The 22,351-nt window shown below is 35.0% G+C and overlaps 1 protein-coding gene across 4 annotated transcripts in view; it reads right to left on the minus strand.

Annotated features, from left to right (window-relative positions):
* Window positions 1–22,351, minus strand: part of NCOA3 (nuclear receptor coactivator 3) — a 52,653-nt gene that overhangs the window by 11,975 nt on the left and 18,327 nt on the right. Inside the window, exons 3-14 of one of the 4 annotated variants that reach the window (XM_079321725.1) lie at window positions 17,268–17,338; window positions 13,134–13,288; window positions 11,840–11,947; window positions 9,906–10,078; window positions 8,303–8,409; window positions 7,145–7,319; window positions 6,430–6,618; window positions 6,119–6,220; window positions 5,185–5,325; window positions 3,906–4,053; window positions 2,645–3,033; window positions 1,502–2,376 (exon numbers count right to left, since the gene is read on the minus strand). In XM_079321725.1, the coding sequence (XP_079177851.1) occupies window positions 1,502–2,376; window positions 2,645–3,033; window positions 3,906–4,053; window positions 5,185–5,325; window positions 6,119–6,220; window positions 6,430–6,618; window positions 7,145–7,319; window positions 8,303–8,409; window positions 9,906–10,078; window positions 11,840–11,928 (2,388 nt within the window). In that variant the 5' untranslated portion in view covers window positions 11,929–11,947; window positions 13,134–13,288; window positions 17,268–17,338. Of the gene's footprint in view, window positions 1–1,501; window positions 2,377–2,644; window positions 3,034–3,905; window positions 4,054–5,184; window positions 5,326–6,118; window positions 6,221–6,429; window positions 6,619–7,144; window positions 7,320–8,302; window positions 8,410–9,905; window positions 10,079–11,839; window positions 11,948–13,133; window positions 13,289–17,267; window positions 17,339–22,351 lie in introns of those variants that run through there. The other 3 variants (XM_079321726.1, XM_079321724.1, XM_079321727.1) reach the window with 3 other exon arrangements.

Raw genomic sequence — 22,351 nt, forward strand, 5'->3', positions numbered from 1 at the left:
TCATGTGGCTATACTTCAATTTTTACTTAGCTCACTTATCTTAAAGTATATGACTCGGAGACAAATGTTTTAATTCACTGACACTATCTTTTAACTTCCAAAGAACTTCAGCTATCATTTAGGTACCTTTTTTTCAGAGTATTTTGCGTGGGTAATTTTGAGAATTAGACAAAACACACATAACTAACATGAGAAACACTTCTGAATATAAATATTTCAATCCTCACAAATTAGAAAGATAAAAACACTAATGATAGCAAACAATATAGAGAAAGTGTATCATTGAGCTATAATGTATCTACCTATTCAGCAATAATGTATCTATCACTACAAGACCCTACAGGACACAAAAATTGTGCACAGGTTTTTCTGGTCAGTAGGAGTCCTAACTTTCTTTAAAAATTTGTCTTTAAATCAGATACAGTTAAATGGAAAAAATTATTCATACATAGTGGATCTGCATCTTCACAAAAGAAGCTTCTCTGAATACCCTAATTACATCTCAGGAGCAAGTACTGAAACTACATGTTGTGTACTATTACAGAGTTTTTAGTGACTTTTCTGCAAGTAGTATTCAAACAATTTCATTTATAGGCATCCAGGAGCTAATATAAAAGAATGTTTTGGTTTTATTTAATGATTTGCCCAGTTATTACTGATTTGGGAAATTCAAGGTCTAAGAAATCAATATATCTTCAGTAAACTCTGCCATACTGAGCAGTACTGTTTATTTCAAAGTTCCAAATCTTAGGACTTAAATATAGAAATGCTATATACAGACTATAATTTTAAGAACATTTGTTCCTAATAAGTGTACTGCTGGTTTCAGAGTAGTTGTTCCACGATGCTAGTTTTCTGTATCATGACATTTCTTGGAATTTCAGCATAAATTTTTTTTTTGTTTGTTTTTATTTATGCAAATTATATATACATTTATACATTTTGGTATGTATTTATATGAATGCTGAATATATGTATACATATATATATATATTTGGAAGAATATATTCCCTCATTTAAGGAAAGAAGCACTAAAACCAACAAACGAACTAAACCAAATCATGGCTATTTCAAGTATTACACATTTTGTGTACTGTTTATATTTTCAAAACGAAATTATGTTTTACCTTTTGCTCTTGTACTGCCAGCTAATTACAGAGGTAGTTACGGCCCCACTTCCTCCTAAGCCATAAAACCAAACATGTGCTAAGATCTAATTTTAAGGAATAATTTGTAAATATTACCTTAATTGTACCATAACTTAAAAACATTAGTCCAGGACTTCAGGACATCAGATCTGGTTATATACATATTCTGTAGTTCTTTCTGTTTGTGCTTTTTCATTCACAATTAAACCTGAGTTTTTTGTTCCACATCATTTGCAGGGAACTTTTTCAGAGATGTTTACACACACATTCTGTAGAGTGTTCTATATTTAGTCATTCACTGTAATAACAAAGTATTAGTTAGTTCACTGCCATCATTTTACATAATACTGTACCTCCTCTGCTGCCTCCATTTTTATTTTCATTTCTTTTTCTTGACTTGAAGTAGGAATTGTAGAACTTGTGCATTGTCCCATCTTATTACCCAAACCTTCTACTTTAGGCTTCAACTCTTTGGAAAGTGGGTCCTTAATATCATCTTTATCTAGAAGATATCTTAGTAAAGCATTATTTTCTTTCTTCTTTGGGCTCAGTTGTTCCTGTTTGACAGTGCCTTCTCCACAGGAGCGTGTGTTACTAGCATCATGATACATGTCTTTACCAGTAGCTTCGGCTGTGATCTTGGCCACCTCTGCTGGAGAATTACCATTCTGCAACAATTTATGTAAAATCCTGTGCTTCTCTTGCAGGAGCGACCCATGCATGTTTGAGGAGGAAGATACCCCTCCAGATGTTGATGAGGAAACTCCTGAAGGACTGGTAACACTGGTAGAAGCTTCTTTACAATTTGAGTCTAAAGGTGAATTTGATGCTGTAGAATGTCCTCTTTCATCTGAGGAGCATGTGAGTAGTTGAAGCAGTTTTTTATGCCCTTTGCTCTCAGATGGTCCTCTCTGACTTTCAGATGCCTCCAGATTTCCCTCTTTACTATCTTTTTCACTAAGATCTCTGTTTGACTGGCAGATAGAACTCTCCACTTGGTTTTGTTCACAATACATACCAGAAGGGCTTTGGGAGTCTTGGGTACTTGTCTTACTTTGTTGAGTTATGCTAGTGTTTGGGGAATTATCCAATTTTGGACCTGGTGAAGAAAGTGTTGATAAAAGGGAATTTCCAACGCCCTCACTAATGGCTTGCAGAGCACTAAGAGAACTGCTGGAGAAAGTGCTGCTGCTAGTGTTGCTGGCAGATCCCATTGGCGAGTGCATACCTGTATCATGTGACAGAGACCAAACTTATTAGGTTACAGTACTGCCTGTACCTAGTCTTCCCATGGAATATGTATGACTGCCACATTGAGTTAATAATTTTAAAATACATTTTTACCATGAAGTCAGGTATACTACATTCTACATACTACACAAGTAGCATATATAGGGTCATATAGAATGGTTAAAATGGATGAAAGATGGAATTCAGATAGACGTGAGAAAAGACAGCTTGAAAAGAAAAAACAGCATTTAGCAAAAATAAAATACCTGTAACTGGAGAATACTGGTGTGAACTCATTTTTGGACTCCCTCGATTCCTAGGAGATACCATTAGATTCTGTTGGTTGGAAGTTAAGCCAGGACTACCATGTGGTGGGCTACTTATATTTAACCCAAAGCTGTTACTCTGATAAGCAGAGGACTGTATTCCGGGTCCAGAGTTCACTGGCCCCATATTCCCAGGGACTCTATACCGAGTGCTGGTGAGCTGACCCACTGCATTGGGATCTTCCATCCCATAGCTCCTGTTCTGCATTGGCATGGCTTGACCAGGTGACACGTTCATAAGGCCATTAACAGAATTTGTGTTTCCAGTCACAGCTGTTCTGATGTTTTGCCCAACAGAATTAGGATTTGGCCGATATCCATTTTGTTCTCTGTAAATTCAACATTGTCCCCAGAAACCCAAAGAAAACAAATTAAAACCTTATTTGGAATCATGTGCTACAAATACATTATTAAATAATTGCCCAAATATTTTTTCCAAAAAAAGAGCAGTGAGAATTCAAGCTTCCACATTTATTCACTACAGAAATGCTTGGTCCTTTGGGAGCTTTGAGTTATAAGGACATACAGTATCACTGCCTCAAAATGCTTTAATCAATGGTCAGATTATTAATCAGATTCAAAGATCTCCTTCTTTCACCCCCTTCCTGAGTCAATGCCTGACGCCATTCTACTGTGCATATCAACAATGTGTGACCCTGAACAACCTCAGTTACCAATTTTTCAGCATCTGGAGCACTCTAATGCCAGGAGACGCATTCCCTCCAAAGTGACATTTCAATTAGTCTTACAAAGAACAAGAACCGGTCATAGGAAATACTACTTAAGACACATTTCAGTTATGGATTATGCATCTGAGAGGATTTTGTTGTCTTTTTAATTGGTCTGCAAAAGCACGTGACTGAGCATTTATATTTTCAGCATTTCATCAATGCTACCACAAAAGACTAATAAAAACATAACACAGACTTTGTGCAGGTATAGAAAAAAATTATCTTTTGACTGTGACTGTCTTTCTGCCACACAATTAAAATGGGACTCTGTTAGGTTTACACATTTATTTGTATGCTATGCAGCTCTGTTTCCCAAACTATTCCCCATCTGAACTTCAATCAGGTAAAATATTTTAGTACCGGACAAAGTATTTAGTTTAAATTTTTATTTTTCTCAGGTTATCTTCAAGGTCAGATGTATCTTTTAAAACTGTGACACTTAAATCATAAACAGATACTATTAATTTCACCTTTGAAGGAAGTGGGTAGAGACAAATCCATGGCGGTCATTAGTTACAGGATTTCGAAACAGTTTACTCTTCGTTTGAGCTGTCACTGTTGTACCATCCGCTAAAGAAAACCGATACAATGGGGTTTCAGCATGACCCTGAGTATAAGCTGTAAAGGGAATACACAAATATAGTTAATATTTAAAATCCCAAGAATTATTTATATGAATTATAAGATATTTTTGACACAACACTTTTCATTTACTGAGGATTAAAATAAAAAAAACCAAAAACAACAAACCATAAAACTTTAGAACTAAATAAATGAATAAATAAATAAATAAAAATACATACCTGAGACAGATAGAGAGGAAAAAGGAAGTATTCCACAATTTCTCCTCTATCAATAGAGGGACAATAAAAGCAAATGAGATTATTTTGATGCTGCAATATTTTGTGCTCACCAGATACAACTTCTGCATTTGCCAATAGACCTCCAAGGCTAGATTATAGATTCCATGGCTCTGGCTTGGGGAAGCATTTCTAAGTTTTCTTCAATCAAAAAATTGTGGAAATTATTTGCTTTAATTTGAGCTTTGCATCTTGTTAATTTAGGATTCTTTTGATCAGTTATGCTGAAGAACTTCTGGAAAATCCATTTTCTGACAGTATGAGTTTCTCTTTATTTAATATCCTCTGTGCTCTAACTACTTTGTAAATCCTTCAGAAAGACTACAGTTTGGAATAATTAGAAAACATCATATTTCTTACTATAGACTGTGGCACTACTTCACTTATCTAGCAAGGTTATCAAATTAGCATTACAAAATCTGTGGCACTGGAAAGCTGAAAATATTTTGAGCTCTGTGTCTTGAGAATAAGAAAAAGGCATCAACTGTTATCACTTTCAGGGAGGGGATCTTTAACAAAGGAAAGGGTGAATTAATATAACATTAAAGTAACATTAACCAAAAATAACAAGCTAATGATAATTAAGGATGACATCATAGAACTGTAACTGTCTCTGTCATTGTTGTATCTATGTATGGATGCATCTGGTATTTTCCAGGTATTTTATATTTCCAGGTGACAATTTCCAAAACAAACAAATTGAAAAACAAAACAACTTTCAGTAGAATTCCTTGTTCTCAAGAGGTCATCCTCCTTCAGCTGGTAAATTAATCACAGTAATTAACAAAAAACATGGGAAAAAAAGGGAACACAGGCAGAATTTAATATTTTTGTTTTTCAGAAAAAATTGCATTCCCTAGGAGAAGCAACATTGTAAACTGATTTTTACCTTCATGATAGTGGTGTTTGTTTGACCACAACTGCCCATCACTGTGGCATAAGAATCTCTGAATACACCGACGGATTGTATCTTCAAAGCCAGGTCTCATGGAAGATCGCAATGAGTTTGTATCAATGTTGATAAGTTTCCCTTAACGTGAAAGAAAATACAAAAGTTAAACTCTTTATGACTATGACAATTTTTTTTGTATGAATATGGTACATTTCATAAGGCTCCAATATAACACTTTTAACCACTGAATTCTGAGCATGCAGATGTTACATTTATGAATTATCTGCCATATGAGACTATGATACTGCTTGTTAAAGCATCACTATATTTAAAGGGATTTATGTAACAGAGTAAGAGGAAGTTAATCACCCGCAGGTCCATGTCAGAGCATCAGAAAACAGTAACTTTAGTCTCTGGTTACAGGCACCCAAGGCACGTACATAGAGTAAAATTTTTTAAAATACTGACCAACTACGCTGAATGAACACCACAAACACAAACTGGCATCTGAAAAAATCCCATTTATATTATACAACTCTTTTGATTTAAACAGTATAAACCACTTTAAATGTTAGTTCATGTATTGTATAAAATTACAAACATTCTAAAGGACTTCCACTCACATCAGTTATGACCTAAAATATTTCTTCTGCGTAACGAAAGCAGAATGACAACCATTTGCAATGCTCGTTAAAACACATGTAATGCTTTTTACCAACCTACCAAACAGTAACACACAGAAGAAAATGCCTGCCACAGGTTTTATTACCCCTCATTACCAACAATGGTATATTGTAAAAAGCAAATTGGGAATCCCAGTATGAATTCTGTTAGTAACTACAGATACACAATACATACTGCATTTATTTAGAACAAGAGCACATGGACAAAGAAGACTCCTTCATACCTTCCTCCTGGATATACTTCCTACCTGAAAGATCATGTCTTGTAATAAAGCTCTCTGGATTTGCTGGAAATACTCTTTCAGCAATTGTGATACGACGTGCCACACAAATCATGCAGGACTGCAAATCTGTATTTAAAAAAGAACGTTTCTTCTTTCATTGTCTCCTGGTTTACTGTATTGAATAATCTAATAAAATAGCTGAAGCGTCTTGTGTTGTTAAAATGGAAGTACAAACAGTAAGGATTAAAGTTGCCCTGTTCTTGAAAATGGTTTGAAAATATCAAAGAGCTTTTCACAGAAATTTCTACGCACAACAATTCCACAAAAATTCCTACCTTCCCCCTCTTCCATCATAGCTCGTGGCTGTGATAAAGCAAAGCACTGCATAGTTTCATATCTTTGATGTATAGCCTCGTAGCCACCTGTATCTTCAAAGGGATCGTGAGAGCTTTTCACCACCATCCGGCAATTGAATGTATGGCTCTTCTGTTTGGGTGTTTCATTAGCCCAAGCAACTCCATTAACTTTAAAGAACACAGTAAGAATTCATAAAGATTTTCAGATACAATCATAATTGATTCTTCTTAATTTAGATACCCTGTTCCTAGATTACAGATCTTAAAGACTATTTTAAAGAAAACTTCTCAATATACCATCAATATAGCTTGGTATAAAACAGGAGTATTGAGAACCAAGTAAAAAATACTCTTTCTTTTTTTGCATGACACTTTCAGCCACTTGAAGGAGTACCAAGAAGTTCCTTCAGCTAGCCTTGTGGTATTAGGGAAGGTTCCTTTAGTGTCGCTATTTCAAAGTTATAGGCAAACAAATTGCAAAAGCTAAAGTAAAGTGTAAATTTCCAGCACATTTATTTCTGATGACATGCTATTGTAAAAATTCAGTACTATTTATCAAGATTAAGATATTTCTGTAGCAAAATATTCTTTATATTAGTAATCTGTTTTGAAAAGTTGTCCTTTATAAGGCATTTTTTTCTTCTCTGATTGTTTTCAAATAGTATAGTAAGTGCAATAAGTAAACTTTTACTACCTGAAGATTTCGGTAAGTTTTTAAGAAAGTCTTTCCGGTCGTCTTCATGCAAGATACCATAGACACTTGTATTAACCAAATCTTCTTGTTTATACTGCAGATACTGTGTGACATTTTCTGATACAAATACTATGTTCCCATCTCGATTTACAACAAAGAGGAAGCCGTCCAATGCCTAAATATTAATGTGATAATATATCATATAAAAGACATACCAACTAATTCTGAGTATAATTTAGTTTAAAAACTGTGTGAGTGACAGACATCAATTTATAATATATTAACTTCTTTTCAGGACAGAGATGAAATTTTAAATTCTTCTTTGAGGAAAAGTGTGTCTGGAAGGGAATTATTTAAAGAATAATAATAATAATAATAATTAATATGTCCATGCAATATTCCATTCAGCTTTCACATTGATAACCAGCCTTGTTTCATTATTGATTCATATGAACACTAGATCATTAATTTGTAATATGAATTCAATAGTTAGCAAATGGAAACAAGAAGTTCAGTAGGAATAAGTAGCAAGACATGAAGACATTTCTACTACCAAGTGATGAGATAGGAGGATCAAGCAAAATACTGTATGTTCGTAATTGAAAGAGAAATTCAATATCTATGTTAAAAAATTAAGCTTCAAAAATACTTTTATAAACTTGTAAATATCAGGTTGGTTTTCTAGGCATAAAAAAAGGCTATCTGCTGTGTACCTTTGTTTACTATTATTTTTGGGTTATTTTACTTGATGGCAACATTAATTTAAAATGCTTCATAATTTAGTAACACAAATGCAAACACATATAACAAACCTCTCCTTGCAAAAACTCCTCTATTTAAGTTCTATCCCCTACAAGAAATAAAATATTCCTTGCACAAATAAGCTCTGCTTCAGCAGTAATTTGCTAATGACTGCTGGAGTAAATAAAGGATAGGAATATGAGACAAAATCAAAGACTATTCTATTTCCTTCTACATAGAATTTCAGCAAAATTAAGAAAACATGATAGATTTTATTCCTGATCCATTCAAACATACTTCTGCATGGTGCTTGCATACTATTTCATTACTACCGGATTGCATACTTTATTGCAATATTTTCACCTGCCTTACATATTTGGTTCCACAGGGGTTTACTAGGGCCTAATTTGTACTTGCCTGTAATAAAAGAGGTCCCAATGAATCCTTGTCAATAACTCCTTGACCCGTGGATGATACATCAGCTTTCTGAACATCATCATCATCATCATTAGAAACTGCTTTTCCTGAAAGCCAAGAGGTACATTTCTGTAAGGTGACTTTTCACATGAAGGCCACATTTTAGTATTACAAGCCAGATCTAAGAAGTGTAAGAAATAAAGGCAAAAAGAAGCACAAAAGAGACAGGAGGGCTCATAAACTGTTGGTCACTAAGACTAGAAAATATGTCATGGTCACATAAAGCCAAACTCTTTGCTCACATAAATTGACTTGGCAGTTGAAGCTGACATGAGGAACTTGCTTTGTGAACATTTCTTGTTGTTTCTCAGACACTGTCTGATGCGTACCTGCTGAGTCTTTCAATAGCCATTCAACACACTCATTATATATATCTCTCTTTCTTGTGTTTTAATTTGATCATCTCATTATCATTGGCCATAGTCTTCAGATGCCATTGCCACTGTTCTGTAAAAAGGCTTTGATTCATGTTAACAGTTGTGCATCTGTATGTACAGATATGTGTATGTGTGTGCATGCGAATAATAAAACCATACTTTAAGAATCAAAATATCCTAAGTTAACTGATTGCAGGGGAAGGTGGAATGTGAATCCACACCATGTAGCAGAATTACAGAGAAAATGCTGTGAACTTTATTTTGTGGTACTTGCAGGTTAAGCAGACCAGAAGAGGAGCACATCATCTCAACTCTATAATGAAACATTAGAATATGCTAGATGACACTACAAAAACTGTAAAAAAAGATGATGATTTTTAAAAATCATTGTAGCATGTCTTCATAAGATGTGGCAATTTACAGCAACAGGTAAGATACACACCACAGCATATTCCATTTTTCTAACGCTTTACTCCTCAAATGACACAGATAAGCTTGGGAGGCTAGTCATTGGGAGATGGAGATGGGGGTGGAGTGGTGTTTAAAAAAAGAAATAATACGTATCACTCATTCTACATCTTAAAACATGGGTTTTGCATACAGCTGTCAGTTAAAAAAAAGTATTGTATCACTTAGGTTTACCCTAACTGACAGAAATTACCAAGCCAATGATGCATTGCTCTATTTCCTTTTGCTGAATTGGCTGAGTACATTCAATCATAGTAAAAATCAGTTTTTAAAAAGTCCATTAAAAAATCACTATCTCTGAATGGAGGCTTGCTCATAAGAAAAGGATATGTTTCCTTGAAGTGAAGGGCAACAGTACGTATTCTTCATAGCGGTGAGTATTTGGTATAGTGTACAAGCAGATGGTAGAGTACCATCTCCTTTCTTTAACCGTGTCTGCAGTGCAAAACTGGTAAGAAAGGCCATAAAAAGTTTTAAAATCCTGATTCTCAAGAAAAAGTGATGACACATACTTGCTTACTTTTAAACAGAAAATTACTTAAGCCGCATTTAAGGCTTGAATCAAGTCAAAGTCCAAAGACCTGCTCAGTTACATGCTATTGTAGAAACCACTGCTCAATTTTGCAAGTAACTATTACTTAAAAAAAAGAATCACAATGAAATTAAACTATTAATTTTGACTTAGCAGGGCACTGTACCTTGCTCCTTTATTTGTCGAATCTGTCTCACAGTTTCTTTTAAAATAGCACATTTGTCTGGTTTGACATTGAAATTGTCAATGTCACTCAGATTAGCAGAGATCAGCTCAGCCAGTTCTTCAATGTATTTGCTTTCCTGCTCACGTCGACGCTTCTCACCACTGCACACCAGACTAGGAATCAAAAACATTGTTTTGTATACTTATATACCATCCCATACAAAACCTGTGCTCACTATGTGAACAATAATGTACTTCACTTAACACTCATCCATAACTATTACCTAAGCAGCAGTTATTCTTCCAGCAAATATAAATCTGAAGGATAAATGCGTGTGTTTTGTTACACTGCTGTTTGGTTTGAGGTTCGTGTTTGGTTTGCATATTTTTAAAGAATTTTAGGTACAAATTTATATCAAGAGAATAGAAGAAAGCTATTAATTAAAAAAGAATCATCCTCGTTTTACTCTATTACTCTACTGCCAAATTTAATGACAAGAGCAGCTCTTTTTGTTATAAAATTGTAGCACTCATACAGAAAGTATATTTTAATCTTAGAAACTGTTTACAGTTGCTTAAAATTTACTAGATAAATGAAACTAAATTTTAGCATTCTATTAACTCCCTTCGGTTTGATTGTAAAGAGATAACTATAGAAGGTGTATATACCTTAAAAAAATTCTAGGCATCAGGACCTAAATGCCATCTCAACATGCAAGAAAAGCAGAATCACAGAACCTAATGCTGCTGGATGTTTGAAATTCCTTTTTCTACCCAGGTTAATGTGCTGAGTAAAGAGACTGTCTACAGCCTAAATCAACAGGCAGAAATGTCACAGTATGACAAGAACAGAAAAAGGACTCAGGGCAGGGGCAAGAATGGACACATCAAGGTAATTGAAAGAGAATAATCATTCTTTGAGAAGAAAGCAAGTGAAGGACTTAGGAAAGTATGCATGGACCAACAGTGGAGAAAACAAATATATGACAAAGCAGGAGTTTGAAAGATAAAGAAAGACAATGAAGGGTGACAATCTGAAAAAGAGCTCCTGAATGGACAGAGAGACACTGTAGAAAGGGAAAGAGAAAATGGAATGGTGGACACTCATAAAAAAACCCAGTGGGATCCAGTGCAAGCACTTAAAGGTCTCATACACAATCTGTTGAATGATTAAAGCAATTGGCATGGACCACTGGGGATGCATACATAAAAGGGACAAATATTAGCACACACAATGCCTGAGGACAAATTTAATAAATGTTAATACTCTATGGGAAGATGAACACGAAAGGATGAAAGAGACTGCATGTGGTGGAGAGCAATGAAGCTTGTGGGGAACAGAAAACTGAGTCCCTCAGACAACAGCATCTGATAGAGCTGGTTGAAGGGCAGGAAGATAGCATGCATTGCTAAAATTTGAGATGAACTTGAAAGAAACGGAAGTACAACCAAACCAGCAAAGAGCTCAACCTCTTGCAGTATTCTTTGCTAAATGTAACTGCCTGAAATGAGGCCTGCCAAATCAATTACCAGATATGAGATTATGCCTTTAAAATTCCTCTGAAGAAAGAGGTTTTTCTTCTTTTGCTTTTCGATCATAACTTTGAAAGGGATTCCTTATCTAATGGAAGGTATCCCTGCCCTTGACAGGGGAACTGGAACCAGATGATCTTCAAGGTCCATTTCAACTCAATCCATTTTATGATATGTCCACTATATTAAAATTTCCACAGGAGTCTAACCATAAAGAACAGTTCATCAACTTTGGCATATCTACACCTAATAGTAAAGTTACTGATCTTTGCAACAGAAGCTGGCCTAGAGTTTTTCAACTGAACAAATTCCTTGGTTAGAACTTACTTTAAATTACAATGCAAATTTGAGAAGTATTTTTAAAAACTCATTAAAAAGCAGGGAAGTTCCATATAAACCTACCTTCCACCTGGTGTATCATAGGACAATGGCTTGCGCTTCCTTGACTCATTAGTCAAACTATCTAAGGAGTTTTCTCCTAATCCACTCATTTTGACCACGCATCAGCAACTAAAAGCAATTAAATAATAATTGTGAATAAAATGCTCAAAAATACTAATTTAAAACACAGAGAACTTATCCAGATAAGTAATTAATTTTGATCAGATTTACAAGTGAATTTTCTTAATGCAAATCCATAAGCTTTTTGCCTACTAAAAAATGTTTGCTTACCTTTCTTTAAAATCTGCCCTGTATTTAGCCAAAACACAGGTTATTAAAGCTTTCTATCACTATAAGCAAAAGTCAAGGTTAAAAATGCATTTAATTTTTTTCAGAGATATTTAAAATGTGCACCATTGAACTGGGACCACTGTATAGCTCCAATTAGTCTAAAAAAAAAAAAGATTCTCAGTATTTAAACATATATTTAGGTACCCTGAAAAGAAAGCAATAAATTAATGTTATACCAACATACAGTTGCAGAACTAAATAATTTTTACCCTTAGAGTGTACCAGGGAGCTTACAGGATTTTCAAACCCATCTCTGCATAAAGCCAACAGATTACTATAACCATCTTCACATGTTACTATAGTTTTCACATCTCATGCTAAACCTTCTAAAATCAATACCATTATCTAAAACTTTAAGGCCAAGGCAAGCAAAGACTTCAACTGTCTTTCATTTCTATTGCTTCTGCAGCAAAGACTGAGCCATAACCCAAGAAAATACCAGGTAATTTTGTTGAAGTCTAGTTACATTAAACAAACCTAGCAGATTAGATCTATGTGACACTCATCTCCACTCACTCCCAAGAGAAAAAAGGAGCACAGACACAGATAAAAGAAGAAAGCAGTGTCTGGTCCTGCTATGCTAGGATCAACAACATGCTGAGGGAGGGAAAAATTTAATGGAACCATGCTATGTATCTAGTTGGAGTATTTTAGAACACAACTAGAACTATAAAATAATCTAAAAAATTGGTTTTGGTCTTTTGTACTATAGCAAGACAAAACAAATCTGGGCAGTTATTTTATCCTTTTTACAGAAATTTCCAAAGTAAGTGTAAATTTAATGTACTGCATTCTAGTTCAGACTGCAGTTCTTTACAATGGCAATAAATGGTGCTAAATATTTAATTTATAGAGTTAGACTTGTCAGTTAGAGAGAACATTTTTGCATAACATAATCTAGGCACTAAAATCTTTTACAGAAAAAGTTCTTTGTCTCCACAAGCAAAAACTACCATTACGATACCTGTGAAAAGAAACTGGCCTGGGATGACCAAATTCCTAGGAGTCAATGATCACATATCCCAAGGACACGATAGAACTAAATGAAGTTTACGTTAACATAGCAGAGGCTGATGGCCAATTGGCTCAAGCAGCTCTGCAGAACACAATATGAGCACGCTATGGAACAAGAAGGTAGTTAAACACAAGTCAGCAGTGTATTCTTGCAGCAAAGACAGCCAGTCCCTAAGAAAGAGCAGCCAATCAACTAACCACTTCCAGGACAAGATATCTAAGGAAAAAAAAAAAGAAGTGTGTGCATTACTTTTGAGGTTACTAACCTTGACTGACTGAATTTTTGCTTATTGGCTTCTTGTGGGGGGGAGGGGAAGAAAATCTGCTTTAGCTTTTTCAAAAGTCTAAACAGAGAGGACAAAGGCACACAAGAACAGATTTGCACGAAGAAGCATGGAGATTTTCAATTCTACACATGGGGAATTTAAAAGAACATTGTTTTCGCAGCAGTGCAAAATTTTGAAAGCTAGACAGGACAGAGGACTGGACTACTCTAGCATGTCTAAGAAGCCCAGAAATAAAATGGCATCTTTAAAGTACAAATTCTCTTTGTAGCTAAGAAAATATTACAATGCTTAACATAAAACTGTATCATAATAGTCCTCATGCCAACCCGATATATATCACAAAAGGAAGGATAACATGTTTTTGAAATGACAACAGAATTAAACCCAACAATCAAACATAATCTTCCATTTGAAATAAACAATTACAAAAGATGCCTAACACTGTACTACAGGCGTGAACTGCACAGATAAGAACTTGGTCTTACATATAAATATTTGATGAAACAGGATGAATAAAACAAACCCAACTGAGAGATGGAAGAGCAAGTCTGGAGACCTTTATCCATTCATATATTTCTCCAGGGCAAAAAACTCCCAAATACATACATAATGGCTCACTTCACAAAAAGTTCAAGAAAAATACACTGTTGGGCCACTAGATGACAGTACAGAACTGGACAACTGCAGGGATCGTATTTCCTTCAATTAGCTTCACTCATCTGAACAAGTAAGCAGTTGGGAAAAAGAGAGTATAAAAATAGCTTATGATCATGCAAGAAGCAGTTGATTATCTGAAGCTGATACTTATCATTCTTTACATATGACTCAAGGTCTTATGTCTATAGACCTCACAGCTGACGCTGTATCATCAGTCATGCTGAAGATGACACCTGCATACACTTCCAGGATGTGCTGCTTCCTTCCCTGTAACTACATTTACAGGCTGAATATAGACAGACCTGAAGGTTTAAGAGCTAATGTGGAAAGAGAAAGGAAGAGCTTAAAATGTAAGTCTTAAGGCTAGCTCAGGAAGGGTGTGGACAAAGCAAGTATGTCTTAAGCCAAGAGTAAATTCTGTTTAAGAGAAGGAAGCATCTGAAACATATTAAGCAGTTGAAAATTTGAGCTAAGACAGACATTTCACTATAACATAATTTTGAAGGTTACATGGCAGTATTAAATTATTTAGAAATGTCATTTTGGGCTTAACATCTACTTGTATTGAGAGATAACTCACAATGTAATTCAGTAGAAAACCAAAACTTACTACACTTTGTCTCAGAAACGTGATCAATATAGGACCTTGGATAAGAAGGAAAAACCAGTAATTTTGATATTTTTAATCAGTTTTTTTTTTTAATCAGTAATTTTGCACAGGCTGTTCCGCTACTACTCTTACACCCAAGTAGCCAGTGGTAGTTTATTCAGGCCTGAAGCTGCAGTTGCTGCACATGCATTTTCCTTTTGCTAAGAATATCATTACAAGCTGTACACGCAAGGCATGTCTAGAACTCTGTAACTGTTCAGCTAAAGAAATAACAGAAGTTGCTTACTAATACAAATCGATTTACAGTACAAATTGTTAACAGCCAAACTAATTTCCCAGCTATAGTATTTGCAAAAGAAGCTACTACTCAGTGAGTTAATAAAGAAAGAAATTGACAGTTTTAAAAGTACCAGGTGTTACATTTCTTCATTGAAGATGAACCAGTAATGTCTAATGGGCTAAGAAGCTTTTCCAAAAGGAAGGCTATTGAGGGGTTTTGGGGAGTTTTCCTGGAGCTAATTATTTCAAAAGACAGCTTTGAAACACAGGTTTCAAAAGTTGATGCTTTTATGCATTTTAACTACTAAAAGTAAAACAAATTAACACAGGCATCTTTGTAAACTTACTTTCTGAGCTAAGAGGCAACAATGTTATTTCTGGCTTATGACAGTAATGGTGGCTGGGAAGGCTTCTCTGCTAATTATATCACACAATATTACCTACCTAAATGAAGTATTTTTTAAAGAAAAGAATTAGAGTGAAATTATTTCTGTTACTTGCATGATTAAAATTAATCTAAAAGCTAGTTTAATTTGACTGAATAGCTCAGTTACTACATAAAACTGGGCAAATGCAAGAAACTCTGCTGAATTTTACATCAGTATAAATTTCCCAACACAAAGTCTTAAATTTTCCAACATTCTTCTCAATCCAAGAAAACAAAAATAACAAAGATCTTCTTGTTCAGCAGTAACTGTGCTGAAAAAACACCAGTCATTATTAAGGTGCTCATGCCTACACCCTTTCCATATATCAAGTCTATTCACTTCTCAGTGAAAAGCATGAATGAGTTGCTAAACAGGTACTGGGTTTTGCACATGGCAGATAAAATATGTTATAGTAATTAGTAATCTATCCATTGCAACAATGTATGTACAGCCTTCCAAACAAAACCATTGAATTTAAAGAAATCATGAACATTTACGAGCATCAGTTCCCAACCTGCCAGGGTTTCAGTATTCCGACAGGGTAAAATCCATTGCCTTCTAAAATTCCACCCTGGAGTAACAAGAAAATGATGCACATGCCAACAGTGCAGCATGTTTGCAATGGGCAAAGTCCTTAGGCCATTTTCTACACAGCATTCAAGCCAAAACTATGGTGAAATTACTAAGCACAGTAGTCATTTCTACTGTGAAAGTTTCTGTTTGATTCAAATATTTCCTCCCTGGTCTTACTCAACTTATCCCCATAGAATTTGGAAAGCTATTAACTTTATATCCCTTAGACTGCTTTCTGCTAGCTCATCTTTCATTGCACTTGTTTCCTTGTCCAGCTCAAGCATGATTCCCTTGTGCCCCTGCTCTCAAAAACTGGTAGATGAAAGACCTGTTCACCAAACAGGACATGGCAAGTAAGAAGGTTTTGTCCTAGCAGAGGCCCAAAAATACAAACAATTGCATGCTTTCTTCAGATTTAGTTTTTATACCTGTTTTGTTGAAACTGTTGACTACCCTCCAAAACACACAACTATACAATACAAAACAAATACAAAATGTTTCTTAAATAATGTTTTTTGCATGAAAACATTTTTAATACTTTGTTGGTCCCATGCAACCACCAAGTTTTTCCCATATTAAGTATATGTACTTGTGGTATCCTGTATCCTTGGAAGTTCTTCTGTCTGAGCTGATTTCTTGTTGGAAAAATTGACTAAGCAGAACTTAGCATTACTCAGAATAAATCAGTTACAAAGAATTAAATCAAACACATGAATCATGAAGATGCCCTGGAATTTTAAAAATTGCATATAATGTTAAAATATTAAATATAACCGCCCCCTCCTAAAAGCCAAAATATAAGTCACAAATTTTTGCAAGATGCAGATTGCAACACTTAAATTTTGATAATAAATAAAACTAGAGGATATTCCATTCTACAACTCTGTATATTTAGTGGAAATTTGTTATTTCAACCTTGTATCTCCTCAAATACACGTTAAAAATATCAAAGGTTTCCTGTGAAGCTTCTGATTCAAAATATTCCTGATATTATGCAAAGATTCTTTTGGTCTACGACTGACCACAGAAACAACTTATGTTTCCACTTACATAGGAATCCACAGGAATATAAGCAGCAATTTCATTTTCTGGCAGTGGTGCAGTAAGTTTTTTTGGTCTGAGTTGGGTTTTTTTCTTCTTTCTTCCCTCCCATCCTTTTCCTTTTTTTAAGTACATGCTTCTCATATACTAAAGTGTAGCTTTAAAAATGTTCAGGTATATATAGTCCAAATATGAGATCAGTCACTTACTAGTCCTTAGCAAACATTCAAGCACTGCATATCTTTCAGAAGACCTTCAGAATCAGAAGTCATTTTAAGTCCTGGAAAACAAAAATAATATATAGTATGTAACTGCAAGTAACGGTCTTCTCTGCTATACCTTGAACAGTTGACCATTAAACTCTGCTGTCCCTACTATAAACTCACAGGCTCCTCTTCTAAATACAGAGATATTAGCCAACTGCTTAACATCTTAAATTTTAAAAAAACAAACAAACAACAAAAAACACATTTTCTTTTAACACTGTTGTCTGTTTTGCCTCACATTAATTAGTTTATGTTATTAGGGTGCTTATATCAAAGCACAGAATGCACTAAACACTTGACATTTGGGGCTGTGCGGTCAACTTCCCCATCAGATCTCATCATATCAGCACAACCTTCAACATGTGAGCATACAATGTCCTGTCTAAAGCCTTTTCAACCAAAATCCAAGAGTGCTGAAACAAAAACATCATTCAGAATGTTTTGATCTCAATGAGCTCAACATACTGACCTTTGACTGATCTACCCACTCTCAGGATGAATGAGCTACAAAGATAATCAATTCACACCATGTAGAAACCTAGCATCCAACACAGCTTTGGCTACCAAATCTAAGTTTACATACGGTAGGTTTTTTGACCAAACTTTTAAAACACATAAAGAAAGATCATTACATTACAGTCTGGATGAGATAGCTAAATGACAAGTCATATTGTCACCTGTGCCACAGACAACAATATGTCAGGCACCTAAAGACAGAACACCCTACACTGTGCTCAGGTTACAAATATACCTACATATAATGTGCCAGATATGGTAAACACAACAGTCACTTCTTAAAAGAAGACATAAGAAAGGTAGCATTTGCAATCATCTTTAAATGTTTCAGAGATAATGAACGTGTCTTTTAAAAAAATGAATCCTAATACAATACACTTAAAATTACAGTGTGTAAGACCCACGTATTTTTAAACCTCTAAGGCAGGGGCAGCAGATAAAAAATGCCACTGAACCTTTTATACAGCTTTGTGAGTCTGAAAGTGCAATGTAACAAACGACTGAAACAGACTTACGTACACTGAGTAAATGAAGAGGTTTTTATATACTATAAGTAGCTCATACTAAAAAGTCTTTCAATACCTTTTAAGATTAAAGCACCTATACTTATATTATGAAGCACACAGTAAATTATATAATAATATATTATTATATAAAATTAGTTGTATTACATAATATTAGTTGTATTAATATACCACTGTGCTAATCCAGCACTTTCTCCATCCGTACAGTAAATAATAAAATACTATTCCAAAACACAGGCATTTGATCATTCTCAACTCTTTCTCTGCCCCACATTCCTACCAATTCCCCTGCAGTGTTTATGTTTAGTAAACACCATGCACTCCTGGGCTATTTCTCAGACATGACAATTAACCTGAGCCTTTTCCACTTTGCACGTATTAATATGACAGGACACTTTCTGTTAAGAGATTGTCAGAGGTGGAAGATGCTTGGAGATTGTCTCCTGTTCCTCTGATAAATAACGTGTGTGATCTATTTTTGGGACGTCATTACTCGTTAGTTTGTTTCCTAGGCATCCTGGTTTGCCAGTCAGAGCAACAGATAAAGGACTGCGCTAACAGCAAACAAAATGTATGACAGAGAAAAGCCTCAGTGAACACACAGTTATAAAAAGGACTATTTTTTATCCTTATGCCTTCACCACACACTGGCAAACACTTGCAAGAATTTGTCACTTGTCAGCTTCCAAAAAAAGCACTGTGATGAAGTGGTCACTGGATCTCATTGCAGCTCCAAAGCTACATGAGCCATGTTATTAGCTCAGAACAATCACTGTCCTCAGAACCCAGCTGCAAACAGGTAGCAGCTTATCTAGCTAGTTGAGTTTGTTCAGGATATAGCTTTTGTAAGGAACAGGCAATTGCGCATGATGCAGTCATGCCACTTACTTGCATGATCCTGGAAGTGAGAATTGGTATGCTCAAACACAGCCAGTCAAGAAAATATTGAAGGGGGATCTTCGATCTTGATTAATTTCCAAGACACTCTGCTGGAAGAGGCAATCTGGGCTTTCATTACAGCTGATGGCTTCAGTTGAGTTGTTATAGAATGTATTTCAGAATATTTTTAATGTAAGTCCTTCAAGATTGGTATCCAAAAAGAGGTGGTAAACAGTTACTTTAAAAAAAACAACATGATATTTACTGAATATATACATATATGGAAACAGAAAAATCTCTAGCTCAAATACCAGAAAGAAAGAAATAGGATGCAATGCCTGGGTTACTACAGTGGGACTTCAAACTTATGTAACTAGTAGGAAACAACAGAACACCACTAATGTGATATGATATGATATGATATGATGTGATATGATATGATGTGATATGATATGATGTGATATGATGTGATGTGATATGATGTGATGTGATATGATGTGATGTGATATGATGTGATACTGAACATGTAACAACATGCTCACAATAATGGCAGTCCCTCCTCCTAAATACTGAAAGGCAGTTCCACACAACCAAACCTCTAGTACTGAACAGGAGCACTGATCACCCTCTGAAAAAAAAAGTGCAAGAAACTGGGAGGCATGCAGTCATGAATTTGAGGCCATCTGAAATACACAATACTTTCAAGGACACTTGTATTTGAAGGAACAGAATTCAACACAATAAACAGTAACAGGAAGCACCTTAAATAATTTAGCTAAATGTTTAATTTAATCTCAGAATCCTATCAAACAACTAAAAATTATGCCGCATCAACAGTTGTTTACCTTTTGAATGCAGAGAAATAAAGTAAAGTAGCCAAACATAAAAGAGTGTTGGTACAAGTAGTGTGAAATAAAGAACAGTTTCCTGTTTCTGTAAATGCTTGCATTATCTATACATAAATAACCTATCTAAAGACCATGAAAAAGAAATGTTTGCTTATAGCAAAATCATTTTTAATGAATGGAAGACCACTGCAACTACTTGCTCAACTAAACCATTTGCACATTAGTGCAACTAAAAGGATCCCTGAGCAAATATAAATTGTCTACCATGACACCTCAATATATGGAATCAAGAGATGAAACGCATGTGGTGTTCCCTGTACTTCAAGAAAATCTACATCTGTGATAAGATCTAAAATCTAAATCCACTCTTCTGACAAGACAGGAAATATGGTATTGAGAGTTGTCAATCTCAAATCACAGCAATCACAGCAAAAACATATGTGTTCATATCGAAATTAAAATACATAAATTAAGAATTTATTTTAAAATTAGTCGTTCCTAATATTCCTAGTCGTTTTAACAGCACAGGTGAACAGACCTGCCTTTACATTTCACGATAGCTGAAATACAGCTTTAAAATTTAACCGCACACTTACATTTCACACTAAAACTGCACATTCCTTTGGCAATATTTTTAAGTTGACCATCTTCTACCATATTTTACCATAGATTTCCAGTATATACAAATACTGGCAGCTAAATCTTCCAAACACTCAAATAGAATAATTTAAAAATTATTTGTGACCTAAATTTCATTTTGTATAGCCTATGCCAATTTGCCTGAGAAAGGAATCAAAGGAGGAATGGTCATTAGAGTTTCATGTGAGAAAAGAACCCAGAAGAGTGTACACATCTGTGACATCTCAATACAAACAGAGATAATAGAAGCCTTATACAGCTATACTGGAGGGTGTGGGGAAGGAAGGCTTGCAAGCCTTTTTTGTTTGTAACACAAAGACATGTATAATTTTGTAAAATGCAGTTAAGAAGCCTCACGTAGCATAACTAAATTAGTCTGTTTCTTGCTGAATCTCTCTGCTGAATTCGATTTTTAGATGAATCAGGCAGCAGTCATGAAACAAACACAGAAACAGGAAAAGAAAACATAAGTAGACATTCCCTCATTAAACAGGCATATACACTGCATGAGACATATATTCTGAAGTTTCTACCACATTACAACACTGTATTTATTTCTTCATTACATCACATCATTTGTAGCTCCTGTTTAAACTATCAAAATCAGGTATCTCATCAAACAGTATTAATAGGGAAAGAAGGAAAAGGAAATTAATCAATTACTGCTTGTGCACACAAATCAAAGAAATTGTGAAAGATAGTACAATTGTCCTATGAGGTTTGTTGTGTTTAACAGAACTACATGCAGCTTAGAAGCAGTGTGGAATATTAATCTAGACATCTCTAGACATATGTGAGGACATCACCACACATCCCCAGTCCTCAAGACATAAAAGTGATTACAGTGGCCCTCTTACAACTGTATCGTAATAACAGGAGTGAGAGAGAAAGTGATGCTGCCTCTCAAGTGAATTCTGGACAAGAACTGTCACACCTATGTAGCTTTTGGAGCAGAGAACAAAAACATCAAAAAACTTTTAAAAATATGTCTTTCAATAAGTTGCTATAAACATGCTCTTTGAAATAGCATTTGAAATCCAGAAACACAAGCCATTATTGCTGCAGAAGACCAAGAGTTCACCTATCACTGAAAAGCTGCAACAAGGATCTGGACAGGATGATTTTGAGCCAAACCTATTGAGGAAGAAGCCAGGAAAAACCACTTACTGCTTCCCACGATGAAACCATGACACTGAAGGTAGTAAGTTTCACCACCAACTGAAATGGATATAAAAGTAGAAAAGACAGATACAATGGTAATATTTCAAAACCAAAGAAAAATCTGAAGTCCAACTACTACATATCTACTCCTCATCATTTATGCCAGCATGACAGTGAGGAGCTGATCTACAGGGAACTGCCAAGCCTTAATAAACCAATAGACGTTTGAAGCATGCACTAATACTTCTGATGAGCTTCAGAACATATAATAGTTTTCCAAATTGAGAGGCTGTGCTCTAGAATTTCCTCTAAATCACCTTTCCATCCTTTTGCTTAGAAGAAAGTAGATATAAAACTGCTTTCTAGCTAGGAAACTGCTTGCTCTAGATAGAGAAAAATAGATTAAAACACCATAGCATGAACTTCTCTGCAAATTTCTCATTCACCGTGTAGAAACCTT

This window comes from Erithacus rubecula (genome assembly GCF_903797595.1).
Source record: "Erithacus rubecula genome assembly, chromosome: 18".
In the NCBI taxonomy this organism is placed as follows: domain Eukaryota; kingdom Metazoa; phylum Chordata; class Aves; order Passeriformes; family Muscicapidae; genus Erithacus; species Erithacus rubecula.